Below are 12,043 nucleotides of genomic sequence, written 5' to 3'. Positions count from 1 at the left end.
CATCTCGTATTTGCGCAGTTCTATTACTACAAAACTTTATAATTTGCGAGTATGTATTGATTCAGATTTCAAACTAATAGATGGGTTAACAGACTAAAGATATTTGGCCATTTTGTTCACTCATGAAAAATAGGAACAATAATACGCTCGTTTTCATATTACTCTGTCAATTTATAAGGATTATTGATGATTATATAAAAGTTAATTGTTATTTTCTCATACACATGATTGATAATTCCTTATAATTGAACGCACCTATAAAATTTTAGTGATAGTTTCTGACTTTCTGTCATCTGTCGAAGAATCTGAGGGTGTAAACATGATTTACCTGAGTGCTTTTTTACTTTTATAATGGTTTTTACAAAGTAGTGAAAATACAAAATATGTTTGAAATTGATAATAGCTTGTGATACTTACTTTCTGCGTCTTTTACCAGTTTAATCCTTTCAATGGCTAGTGACAACGACAAAAGTTCGAATAATCATAACTTGGATGGTTCCCTAAAGAGCAATAAGAAGCTTGCGAATACTGGAAGTATTGGTAAGCATCATATTTCATTTTTATTTTTAGTAGTATTAGTGAAATAAGTTTAATCGTCAAATAAGATTACAAATAACCTCGTTATCCTGGAGAGTGCTGCCAATAATAAGTTAACTCTTGTTACTAAAACTTTAGTCACCCAGGATACAGCCAATTACAACTTAATCGCTACTCAAATTGTAATAATTTTATACAACTGTATGTTTTTACTTCTTTTCCAGTAATAATTTTGCATTCTTTTGATAATAAGGTGTAATACACATGTTTCAAAGTTTTAAACTTCTAACAGATTGTGAGGACTGTCAGTTATTTTCTATAGTTATGACAGAATCATAACAATAATGGTATATAATTCCTAAGACAATAAATTATGATTATTGTCTTAGGAATAAGAGACCATGTCATCAATAAAAAGAAATACTGACAACTTGACAGAATTAAAAGCTTAAGCAAAATTTTCTTTCAAAGGCAAGGGCAAAGGCAGTTTAAACCCTTTAGATTTGTTTAGAGTCTATGAAGAAGTCAAGTAATCGCTTAAAAATATAAAATAAATAAGAGATAGATTTCTGGAGGAATGTGTACATTATAAATATTATTTTATTCAATTACAACTACATTACTTAATTCTTAATTAATTTAATTAGAACCTATTAAAAAGCGAATTCACTTCAATTTCTGATTAATTCATGCATAATATGTAGTTGTAGGTATTAATAATACTTATATTTTGCAGAACATAAATTGGATGATTTGGTAGGTTTTGATCCAGTGTAACAACTCATGTCACATATTATTTACTAGACACCCTATATATAACAAAAAACAAAGTATATGAATTACAAAATATATCAAGAAAACACGAACATATTGTTTAATTAAAATCTAACAAGTGAGTCTAATGTTATTGTTTAGCATCTGATGTTCAGAAATTCAGGCTACATTTAGCAAGAATTTCTAAAAGACTTCTCTTTAAAACTTAAATAAAGGTAAAAATTTTCATTATGATTTCCATAATGAAAATTTTTCATTTGTAAAGGATGTATTTATTTACATAGATATTTACATTATAATACAATACATTTAAAAAACTATTCTAGTAAAACAAAAAAAAACTTTATTACTTAAATGCGTCAAAAACTTCATCATTTCATCCATTCATTCGCTGTTGACTGGGAGCGTACCCAAAAGGCTGGCAGCATGCATTTTTGTAAATCCTTAACAACTTTTTAAATGCCAAAGTTACTTAGTCTGTCCATCCAGCTGTCATGCTTAAAATAGTACTCAAATACCTATTTCAATTATATTCAGTACACACATCAGTATAGGGCCTGAGAAAAAGTGTAGGCTAATTTTTATCTGTGTGCAGGAAGTAGTTTCCTTCGGACACAACACATCAGCTATCAGACAATATACTAATTTCCATAAAAAGTTAACCCCTGACAGTTTTTAGGTTTGAAGCAATATACGTTTTTTTTTTCTTATATTGGGACACCTTTTCACTCACAGTTGTTTAACCCCATGCTAAGCTATTGATTAGCTTGTGTTACACAACTGATAAACTACATACATAATTTATTTATTTATTTACTAGAAGGAGAATCAACAGCTGTAACAAAGGGATAACAATTCTATATGATATAGTAAGCCAATTATAGATTCTCATGGGTAGAAACTGAAAAAGTAACAGACAACTTAGGATCACTAACAAGTGCGATAAAAAAACAAAAAAACAAGATTATAACAAAATATCACTTGACACAATCTGCACTTTTGAAAAAGTCCGCATTCAGCTGAGTGCGCGCAGTATAAGTTTTAGTGGTAAATGGGTCAAAATAATACATTAGTTTGTATAATTGTCTCTTAACGTTCACATTTTTTTCAAATAATACATATTAACAAGTAGTCAGACAAAAAACTTGACTAAGACTCTTGGCAAAAAGTTTGTTGAAAAAGTTCTTGGTACTGGAAATCTTGACAAAAAGTCTCCAAGACTAATTTTGAGATTAGGTATAATAACGCAACGGACAGAGCATTCATACAAAATGCTGATTATGAAAGAAAAAGCACTTAGTAAAAATTACTTAAAAAATGCGGTGTAAACATGCCTTTATCTAAAACATGATCAATTAAATAATTTGTATTATGAACTACACAAAAAATAAAACAAAAATATCAAGACTGGTCAAGTTACAGCTGTCTTCGTAAACGCACTTAGTCATGTCATTGTTTGAACGAATTTAGACATTTGGACAATGACATTTCATTTTATGTAAACAATCATGCAGTAAAGTTTAGTTACTTCCACTAAAGTTATTTGTAATTGATACAATAGCTTGTCCAAATTTGTTATATGTCCTGTACTTTTCACCATTATTGTGAGCAAAACTTAAATCTATGTCATAAACAGTTCAAACGTAACATGGACACCACATTAGAAGAAAGTACAACTGAAAAGGTAGCACCCTTGCTCCATGAACTTGTAAATCGAATTTTGGCGGAGAGCAAAACATTTGATTCCGTACAAAAGGACTTTTTATTTGTTTTGATTGTTGTATTGATGATAGAGAATGGATTTTTGCTTGTGAATTGCAACATGGAGGTGATAGATCTCATTAAATCCTTTGATATTGTACAGTTATCCAAATGGAAATTGCCCTCAGGAACATACGAAACTACGTTTATATTGTCTGGATTTAAAAATATCACATTGAAACTAATCATGATTCCACTGGGAGCTACTGTATTAGTAAATTTAGTGGCTAATGAGCTTAACTTTGAAACTTATTCTATCTGTTTACCCATCAGCAGATATGTGGTTTCACCTCAAGCTACTTCTATTCCTATGATTTTTCGAGACCTAAAGCATTTCTCAACAACTTTTAAAAATAAAACTGTGACTGCTATCAAGAGCAGAATACTAAGTCACCATGGATATCCTAGTGCAAGTTTAATTGGGCTTCCTGAGGAAGTAATATTTAAAATTATGCAAGACCTCTCTGTTGTGGATATCCTTAATTTATGTAAAACAAGCAGAAGGCTGAAAGCTGTACTTGAAATTGACAGCCTATGGTACTCCTTGTGTAAAAGAGACTTTGAATGTAATTCTGAAGCGGAAGTCGGAAACTGGAAGGAGTTGTATAAGCAACTTTATGTTGTGGAACAAGACAAGAAATTAAGAACTCAAAACTGTGGAGCTGGAAGCATGCATGACTATATGGATTATTCAGATTATATTTCTTACATTGATAATCCACTGTGGAATGTTATAATTTAAATTTAAACAATTTATTATAAATATTATAATGTAGCTTGTATGAATTAATGAAATGACAAAGTTAGTTATTCAATAAACAGATTTGATTTTTTATCAACAGACTTTTATTCTGTTTACCCTTACACTGTTCTTTCATAAGCTATGCCTTTATATTGAAATTATTTGCTTATTTTTAAATCTTGTATTTGTACATAAAAGCTTTATTTATATATTTTGCTTAGGTGACAACGAGGACAAATCAAATCTGGGTGTGCATCCTGTGGGAAAAGGTGGTCGACATTTATCTATTCCCTTTGATTCAGCAACAGCTAATGGTGACATAAGTGAGTACAAGATTTTTGTCCAACTAAATAAATGTTGTGTAATGGGGTAAAACACTGCACACAGATATGGATTGTCCTGTACAGGTTAAGCTATACTGTGTGAAGAAATCGCGATTAGTGGATCCGATTTCTGCAGACTTAGCACAGGGCTGGGCAAATGTGAAGGTCTTCCAGCTCTCACATTGTGCATGCTGAATGCTTGGCCCACAATAATATACATTACTAGCTGTTGCCCGCGACTTCGTCTGCGTGGGCAATATAGAATTTCCAATTTCGTTTATTTAATCGTTCATTGCTCAACCCCTGTAGGTGATAGCGTGATAATATATAGCCTATGTGTTGGACCGGCCCTCCAGGTAATAGTCATGCAAAATTTGATTTAAATCCATGCAGTACTTTTTGAGTTTATCCGGAAAAATTCTAAAAACTACATATTTGGGTTCAGAATCGATTATGAATCACCCCCCAAGTATTCTTTTAAAAAAATATTTAATGTACAGTTTTGACTTTCCTATCATTTTATTATATGTATAGATACATATACATACAGGCCTGTGACTAGGAAACGGTAAGCAAGGTGATGATGTGGTTGACTTTGTTTCTAGTGGATATTTGTATAAAAATGAAGCAGTATAAGTATTAGCACTTTTACATTTATTTACTCATAAAAAGCTATTGCTTTTGCTTAAATATTTTTCACTCATCAGTTTTCTTTTTGTTGCAATGCATGTACTAAAGTGTGCTGTCTATAGGCAAATGTATGGAAAAGAAAACCTTTTATATTCTTAGGGTTTCTAATACAATAATTGAGTGTCAAAGTTGAAGAAGTTTGTTTGGCTTTCTTAGTTATTTTTTAACTTTTTAGGATAAGTATCCAACTGAACAATCTGATATTTGTATGTCGCGTCTTATGATAAAAAGGGTTTCTTGATAATTAATACAAAAAATCGTAATGAATTATCATTAAATATCATTGCCATCATTTACACGTCAGCGAAAATATAATAACCGAAATACTAGATTATTTTAGGAGATTAGTATACATATATGCAAATGTAATAAAATATATTCCATATTATTGGGCGTTTACAACATATGTAGAAAGAAATCACGTTAACACAGTACACGTGTTTGCATGGGGGAGGGTGGGCTGCGTGGCGGCGGGGACGGGTGGCGGGCTTAGAGAAACAGAAAGGGTGAGGGATGCGCGCGGGAGATGCGCCGCGCAGCCTCCGCTCGGTCTCGCCGTCTATGTGGCGCCGCCATCGGTGAGTTGATGTGAGTTCTGTGAGCTGGACGCCTGGCGGAGAGAGTGCTACGTACATGTAGGCCCGTGTGCCGTGTTTATTGTGCTGATGGGCTGGCATAGGTGAACGGCCGTGGAGGGTCCACGGGCGCTGCGCGACCGACCGCCGCCGCCGTGGCGGTGCTACGGACCCATGCTTACTCACAGTCGATCCGATGGCGATTTTCCTGTGTACACTAGAGGTGAGAGTGCCCTCTCTTTCCGATAATATTGCCCCAAGGGATTTGTTTATTAGTATACTTATTTAATTAAACGTGATTTCCTAACATTGTTGCCTGCCTAATATTCCCAGCAAACAGATCAAATGTACCTTTCTGCATTTGTGTGAATGAGGAAGGTATCCATTAAGCTTTACAAAATATCGTTGTCGATGAATAAACGGCGTTGGACTGTCCTAGAGTTATGTCTAGGTAATCGATATTGTAGATCACAGCTTTTACCACTATTTGTATTAGGTATTTATTGTGAATTCCATTGAAATATATTACACCCTTACACCTAAAATGTTATGTTATGATTTACTAGTACGTTAAATAGTAGAATCAGGTTTTACACATACAAACAAGTACTTAACACATTATGTATTTGTTAAGCTTCACTGCTTGCATTTAACGCTACATAGGTTTCTAGCATGAAAATATGGTTGGCTTATTTTCTAGGGCAATAGACATCTATTAATAAAAAAGGGACTACACCACACGCTTAATGTGACCGAGCCCATCATCAAAAGCGAACTCTGTGTTCATTCAGGCTTGTTTTTTTTATATTTTTATACTACGCCGATACTGATTATTTTCGTGGTAAAATGTACATAGGTATGTGTAACACATTTTTATATAAAAAAACGAGTATTTTGCGTGTAATTGTATAATCATACATGTATAAGTAGAACAGTAGGTTTACAATCCGCGTCTGCCAGTGTTGTTAAGTATTACAACTTTTGCCTGATCTATAGTGCTAAAGCACTGGGTTTTCAGGTTTCGCTTTACGTTTGAAACATCGTCCTTTATCCATATGCCTATTTTGTTTCGCTTTTTAACACGCTTATATTTTTTAATAAGAAGTTATACCTTTTTGGTTGACCTTGTAACTAAGTTGATTGCTATTTATTGTGACGAAATCAACGCGATCAAGCACCAATAGAAAAACATTTTGATAAGTTGATGATATCAATTGCTATCTAATCTCAGAATTCAACGCGTTCTGTCTTAGGGTGCGTCCACATCTGGCGAATGCGCCGCGAATGCGCAGCACGCGAGCCGATCGCGAGCTGTTCGCGAGCTGCGCGCGTGCATTTTTGTTCGTGCGCCGCTTCTGCGCCGCCCGCGCGCAGCTCGCGCGCGACCTAAACGCCGCACGCGAGCGGCGCGCAGGCGGCGCGCGACGTCTGCCATCTTCGATAGTACTGAGCCAATATACGGAACTGTAAGGGCGAGAACTGATTGCGCGCAGATCGCGCGCCGCTCGCGCGCCGCTCGCGCGCTCTATACGAGCCTTGCGTGAGTTGCGCTAAAGAGGCGCACCGAACTATTGCAGTGACTGCACGCGCGCAGCTCGCGGACAGCTCGCGATCGGCTCGCGTGCTGCGCATTCGCGGCGCATTCGCCAGATGTGGACGCACCCTAAGTGTTATTTAAAACTGTGTAGCACTAGGATATCAGAGTGTATTGTAAGATGTTAATATTTGGTGTGTGTATCGGCAGTGGACAGCTGAGTGTACTGTGAGCGACAGCATGACAATATGGATGTTAGACATCAAAAGTTTAAAACGAGGCACAGGCCCGTAGACGATGACACAAGCAGTGATTCTGAAATTATAGATGAAGTTTACTGTAAGTCACATTACTTACCTCTTTTAGTACATCACATTATTTGTTTCTGTTTGTTTACATGTAAGTGAAGATAACTTCATAGATTATTAACAATCAAAACATCTGGGATCAGTGTTAATACTACTTTATGTAGTTTCTATTCCAGTATGCCGCATCTACTGTATTCCATTAACGTCTATCTTAAGTTTGCATTAGAGTTAGTTGCAGCATTTGTACCCGTCCGTTACGATAAGCTACAGTCTACCTTAGGGAATGATTAGATTAACTGTGTTTACAACAAATACGATCTTGGGATTAAATAAGATTGTTACATCTATTTTTCGGTTAGTTGACTGGCCACTCATAGAATGTGTCATCCTCCCATTCTTATTTCCGAATTTTATTTGGGGTCGGCGCATCATGTTTTCTTCCTCCGTACTCTTCATCTGCCGTCATATCACGATTAACGTTATTTCTAGCCACATCGACTTTCACATAATCCTTCCATCGTTTCTTTGGTTGTCGCCTTCCTCTACCTCTATATCCACGTGCGATATCTAGGGACGTGCAAACCTTCCAACAATAATACATATGATCTTCATCATCTTTGTGGGTCACAACTCGGAACCTGACAAGACAGCAATTCTGACCATAGTCATAGGTCACAAATTGTTCCCTCTACTTCAACTCTTTTATTCTGTGTTTGATTGTCCCATTTAATTCGCCATCGCCTTGAATTAGTAACCGAGATACCTACTGAAAGTCGAAGCAGACTGGAGGTGTGGGTTATAAAGCTGTTCAGGACTGGAGTCATTTATAGAATGCAGGGTTTAGATGCCGTAGTATGGTAGAGGATGAAATATTTTTTATATAATTGATGTGGTATGTTTGCTGCCTTCATCATACATATATGAAGTAACTTTGACGAGACAAATATAATTGAAAATTATATGTGTTTCCTTCAGCATGTATGTGGTTTGCAACCATGCGGGTGAGCTATAACTGGCTAAGCAGTATGCTCTCTCTCACCGTGCATAGGCACGCTTGCATCCATTTATATGACCATGAAAGAGGATAAAATCACTCTAGCTAGAATGACATGCGTTTAGGTGTATCAATTGAGGTATGGGCAAAAATATATTGCATTATTGAAAGCGTTTTATCTTTAAAGCCACCAATGCTAGAATAGGTACCTTATAATTTTCCATGACTGCAACAATAATTGTGTCAATTAAAGTTCACGAAATTGTGCTAATTTAAAATAGTAATTTGATTGACTAATGGTGCTGAATGGTCATGGGTCAACTTTTTGATAGCGAAAGTGGCCTGCGAAATGCTTGTTCCACCAAAGGTTATGTTAATGTCCAACAAGTACAAGTTTTGTTTTTGTGGACTGTCACAAGTGTCACAGAAAAAATTGCTATTCAGTAAAACTTGAACATCTGTTTACTGTTAATTTATGCCTGGATACTGATAAACTACATATTAATTACTTGATACACAAATTAATTAATGTTGTTTTACTTTAATGAACTCTGCAATAGAGTTATATAGGTATATCACGATATTATGCATTGCGACATGACATATATTGCGTGACTAGTTCCTAACCAATAAGTTTGTTCCAATGACACAGTCGATGTTGAACGCACTCTTTAACCCCTTTTATCTTTCTATATAACATTTTTAATTTGTCTTCTGTCTTAGGTCTGGGGTGCTAAATTCATCGTTTTTTTAAATCAAATCCCGTCTCTAATTTTTATCTCAAATATAATGATTAATAATATCTGCTATTTTTGCAACTGGACAGGGTGAATCATTTCGCCAATCATATGGAGCGTTAATAGGCGCATAAAAGCTCCCCAAAGTAAGACGAGTCGGCCGACACTCACCCCTTGACTTTAATTATAAAAAGTACCTCAGTTATGTCGAGTCACGCAATTCACTGTAAAAATTGGCAAATTGACCTTCATAAGCGATCATAATTTTTTACAGTCTTCTAGGTTGTGGGTCATTATTAATCACTTAATGGTATTTTGATGCGAGTACTTACATAAACAAAAACAGTCTTCTTCCTGCCTTATGTCAAAGTTCGTGGTGTCGTGCAGTATGATTTCCACTTCCATTCCTTTCTTTTTCATGTCCTTTTTAGATAATCAAGTCATCTTTCGAGAATTGCATTATACATATCGCTCACCTATTTATAGCAGTATAATGACACATCTATTTTTTTCTTATTTTACAGAAACGAGGGTCAAAGATTTTGCAAACGTTTGAAACGAGGTTATGACTTCATTTTATATTTTATCTTATATTTTATGGTTTTAACAACTAACGCCGTGCCGTTTTACCACTTTATAAATTATACACTTTTAAACACTAAGGCCGTAAAAACCCAATTTCGCTTTTTTTGTAAATGTGCCATTATACTACTAGGTGAGCGATATAAGAAAGGGAAAAGTACTGTCTTAGGTTATTCATCTCTTTAGCATCTCTTAACAAGCGCTGTTGTAGGTCAACGGCTTTTTGTGACTGACTGTAGTAGCTCTAGCATGGCTCGAGTGCCAGACCGTCTTGTGCTCATCTCATCATTCGTGACTTGGAATGACCGCAGTTTTACTACCGCATTGAAGATGTGTTATCGTACCCTAACCCTATTCGCACCGAGTTCCTTAAGCTTTCGTACCTTTAACGACAACATCATTAAACGTGGAAAGTTGCGAGTACGAGTATTCCCATTCGCTGTTTACACGTCCTATAAAATGGTTAAGATCGGCAAATTAAATGCAATTAGAAATCGAACTGGAAACCGTTGCGTTTAAAAATAGGGGATTCGATGTATGTCCAGAATATTTGGTTTTGTGTTAGCGTTTCCATTGGCAAAGTGGATGATAATATCACACTATAAAAAAGTTAAGTCTTCTTCCACATATTACACACAATCAAATCTATCCCATTTGGTCATGTGCACATGACCTTGAACTGGTGACTCTACTGTTCATTAGTAGTCTCATTCAGATAGTTTGCCCTGTATAACACGTAATGTCTGCCTCTTATAACGTGTATACCAAACAGAGATCATATTAATCGAAGTAGACAGTGTCTGCGTACAAATGTTTCAATACAAATAGAGCAAAACGATCGTAATTCCGGCGGACCTGCCGCCGCTGCCGCCACGATGCGAACATACCGTACTTAGTTGTAGGCCGGTTGTGTCTTATGTTGAGTGACGTGACGGCGCGGCTGATACTCGCGCCTCGTCTCGCGACTACAGCCCGGAGAGGCGAGCTGAGTGCATTGCAACATGCAGGAGGGACAGAGGCAGGCAGCCGGGCCCCCACTCTGCCCCGCGCTACCGGCCGCCCGCACGCCAGTTTGCCGTTGAGCGTCTGTAGCGACGCAGGCATTTCGTTATGAAAACGTCGTGATCGGCGTTGTTCGCGTCGGTTTCACATCTAGTGTGCCTTTGTTTAGTGCTCATTGACAGTGTAATTGGTGTTATTACAATGGTGAAGATGTCGTCTGTACGACATGGCGACGCGTAGTTGACATGTCGCTGAGCGCGCCCGTCCAGGCGGTGCGCGGGACTAGGACCAATAGCCTCGACCAACTTGATTTTCAGGAGCGCAGGCAACTGATTGCGAGCTCTTTATCTCTTACTGATTTCTTACATGTCGGGGCAAAGGAGGTTGCAGCAGTTGCCGGTCAGTTCCCCTTCCCTTTTGTCTCTTTACGCCCAGCCACATTCCTAACAATAGCTTTGCGAAATTAAAACTACGTACATAACGTAGATTGTCCTCTTACACTGTTTAATTGTAACGTATAGGTTTTATTAAAAAAAAACTGCGCATGGTACTACCTATATTATAATGCCATCGTTGTATGTGGTTGTTATAGAACTATGGCTGCACTTGTGTGTTTTTATCTATAGTATCTACCTAGGATTCCACTTCTCACGTGGGCTCATTATGTATTATATTATAGAAAATATGTTTCATTCATCATTTATTTAAATACTAAGAATAGTTACCTACCATAAGTGAATCAACAGTTGTCCAAAAACTATACCGATTTATTGAATGCTACAGGATATTTATATTTTGTAATCCCATCCAGCATTTTGTAAGGGCCTTGATTCATCCCTCAAAAGCTATATGACCGAAATATAATCATTATCATTACACTCATTTTGAACCAGTATAATGTAGCAAGGTGTTTTAACTGGGAACAATGAATGATATTATTATTGGCATCACGCTACCTGCAGGAGTGGTTTGGGTTAGTCACGAGTCACGACACCCGACAATGTCTGGCTATTTTTCATTACCACTTGCGTGTCATTAGGTATAATATATTTCCAAGTCCTTTATAGAGACAGGTATCTAATTTAATATAAAGCAAGGGATTCGTTTAAGTCAATTAGAAAACGTAAATATTACTTCTAAAACCCGAAACTGTTCTATATTATTGAACCATGCAACCCCTTAAATGAGAGATACGATACGTATTTGCGCCAGAATTACAATTTCTCTGACATGATCGAATAATGGTAGAGACGTCGAAATTAACCTTAATTTAATCATGTCGCAAAGGCTAGCACGAAGGTCTAGCTTGCCAATAAAGCGTTGTAAAGGTCCCAACTTCAATTGTATACAACTTGGTGCAATAACAAAACTATTGTTTTTAATATTTATTAGAACAACAAATGATTCAGTTGTAATCGATAGGCAGAACACTGTAGACATATTGTAAACTACGTAGTTATTGTACAATTACTATGTGAAAATGC

General features: G+C 36.4%; 2 protein-coding genes across 8 annotated transcripts in view; both read left to right on the top strand.

Annotated features, from left to right (window-relative positions):
* The first annotated feature begins 34 nt into the window (after nucleotides 1-34).
* The window catches only part of LOC124631213 (phosphatase and actin regulator 3), a 46,036-nt gene continuing 34,027 nt past the window's right edge, over nucleotides 35-12,043 (top strand). Inside the window, exons 1-2 of one of the 7 annotated variants that reach the window (XM_047165461.1) lie at nucleotides 35-540; nucleotides 4,036-4,137. In XM_047165461.1, the coding sequence (XP_047021417.1) occupies nucleotides 450-540; nucleotides 4,036-4,137 (193 nt within the window). In that variant the 5' untranslated portion in view covers nucleotides 35-449. Of the gene's footprint in view, nucleotides 541-4,035; nucleotides 4,138-7,077; nucleotides 7,276-10,627; nucleotides 10,959-12,043 lie in introns of those variants that run through there. The other 6 variants (XM_047165462.1, XM_047165464.1, XM_047165466.1 and 3 more) reach the window with 6 other exon arrangements.
* On the top strand, nucleotides 2,789-3,907 carry LOC124631216. The gene has a single exon (XM_047165469.1). It carries the CDS (start codon nucleotides 2,891-2,893, stop codon nucleotides 3,812-3,814), a length of 924 nt encoding a protein of 307 aa, XP_047021425.1. The 5' UTR covers nucleotides 2,789-2,890; the 3' UTR covers nucleotides 3,815-3,907.

This window comes from Helicoverpa zea, chromosome 6, assembly GCF_022581195.2.
Source record: "Helicoverpa zea isolate HzStark_Cry1AcR chromosome 6, ilHelZeax1.1, whole genome shotgun sequence".
Lineage (NCBI taxonomy): Eukaryota > Metazoa > Arthropoda > Insecta > Lepidoptera > Noctuidae > Helicoverpa > Helicoverpa zea.
The sequence above is the reverse complement of the archived record's forward strand: the minus strand, read 5'-3'. Positions and strand labels throughout refer to the sequence as shown.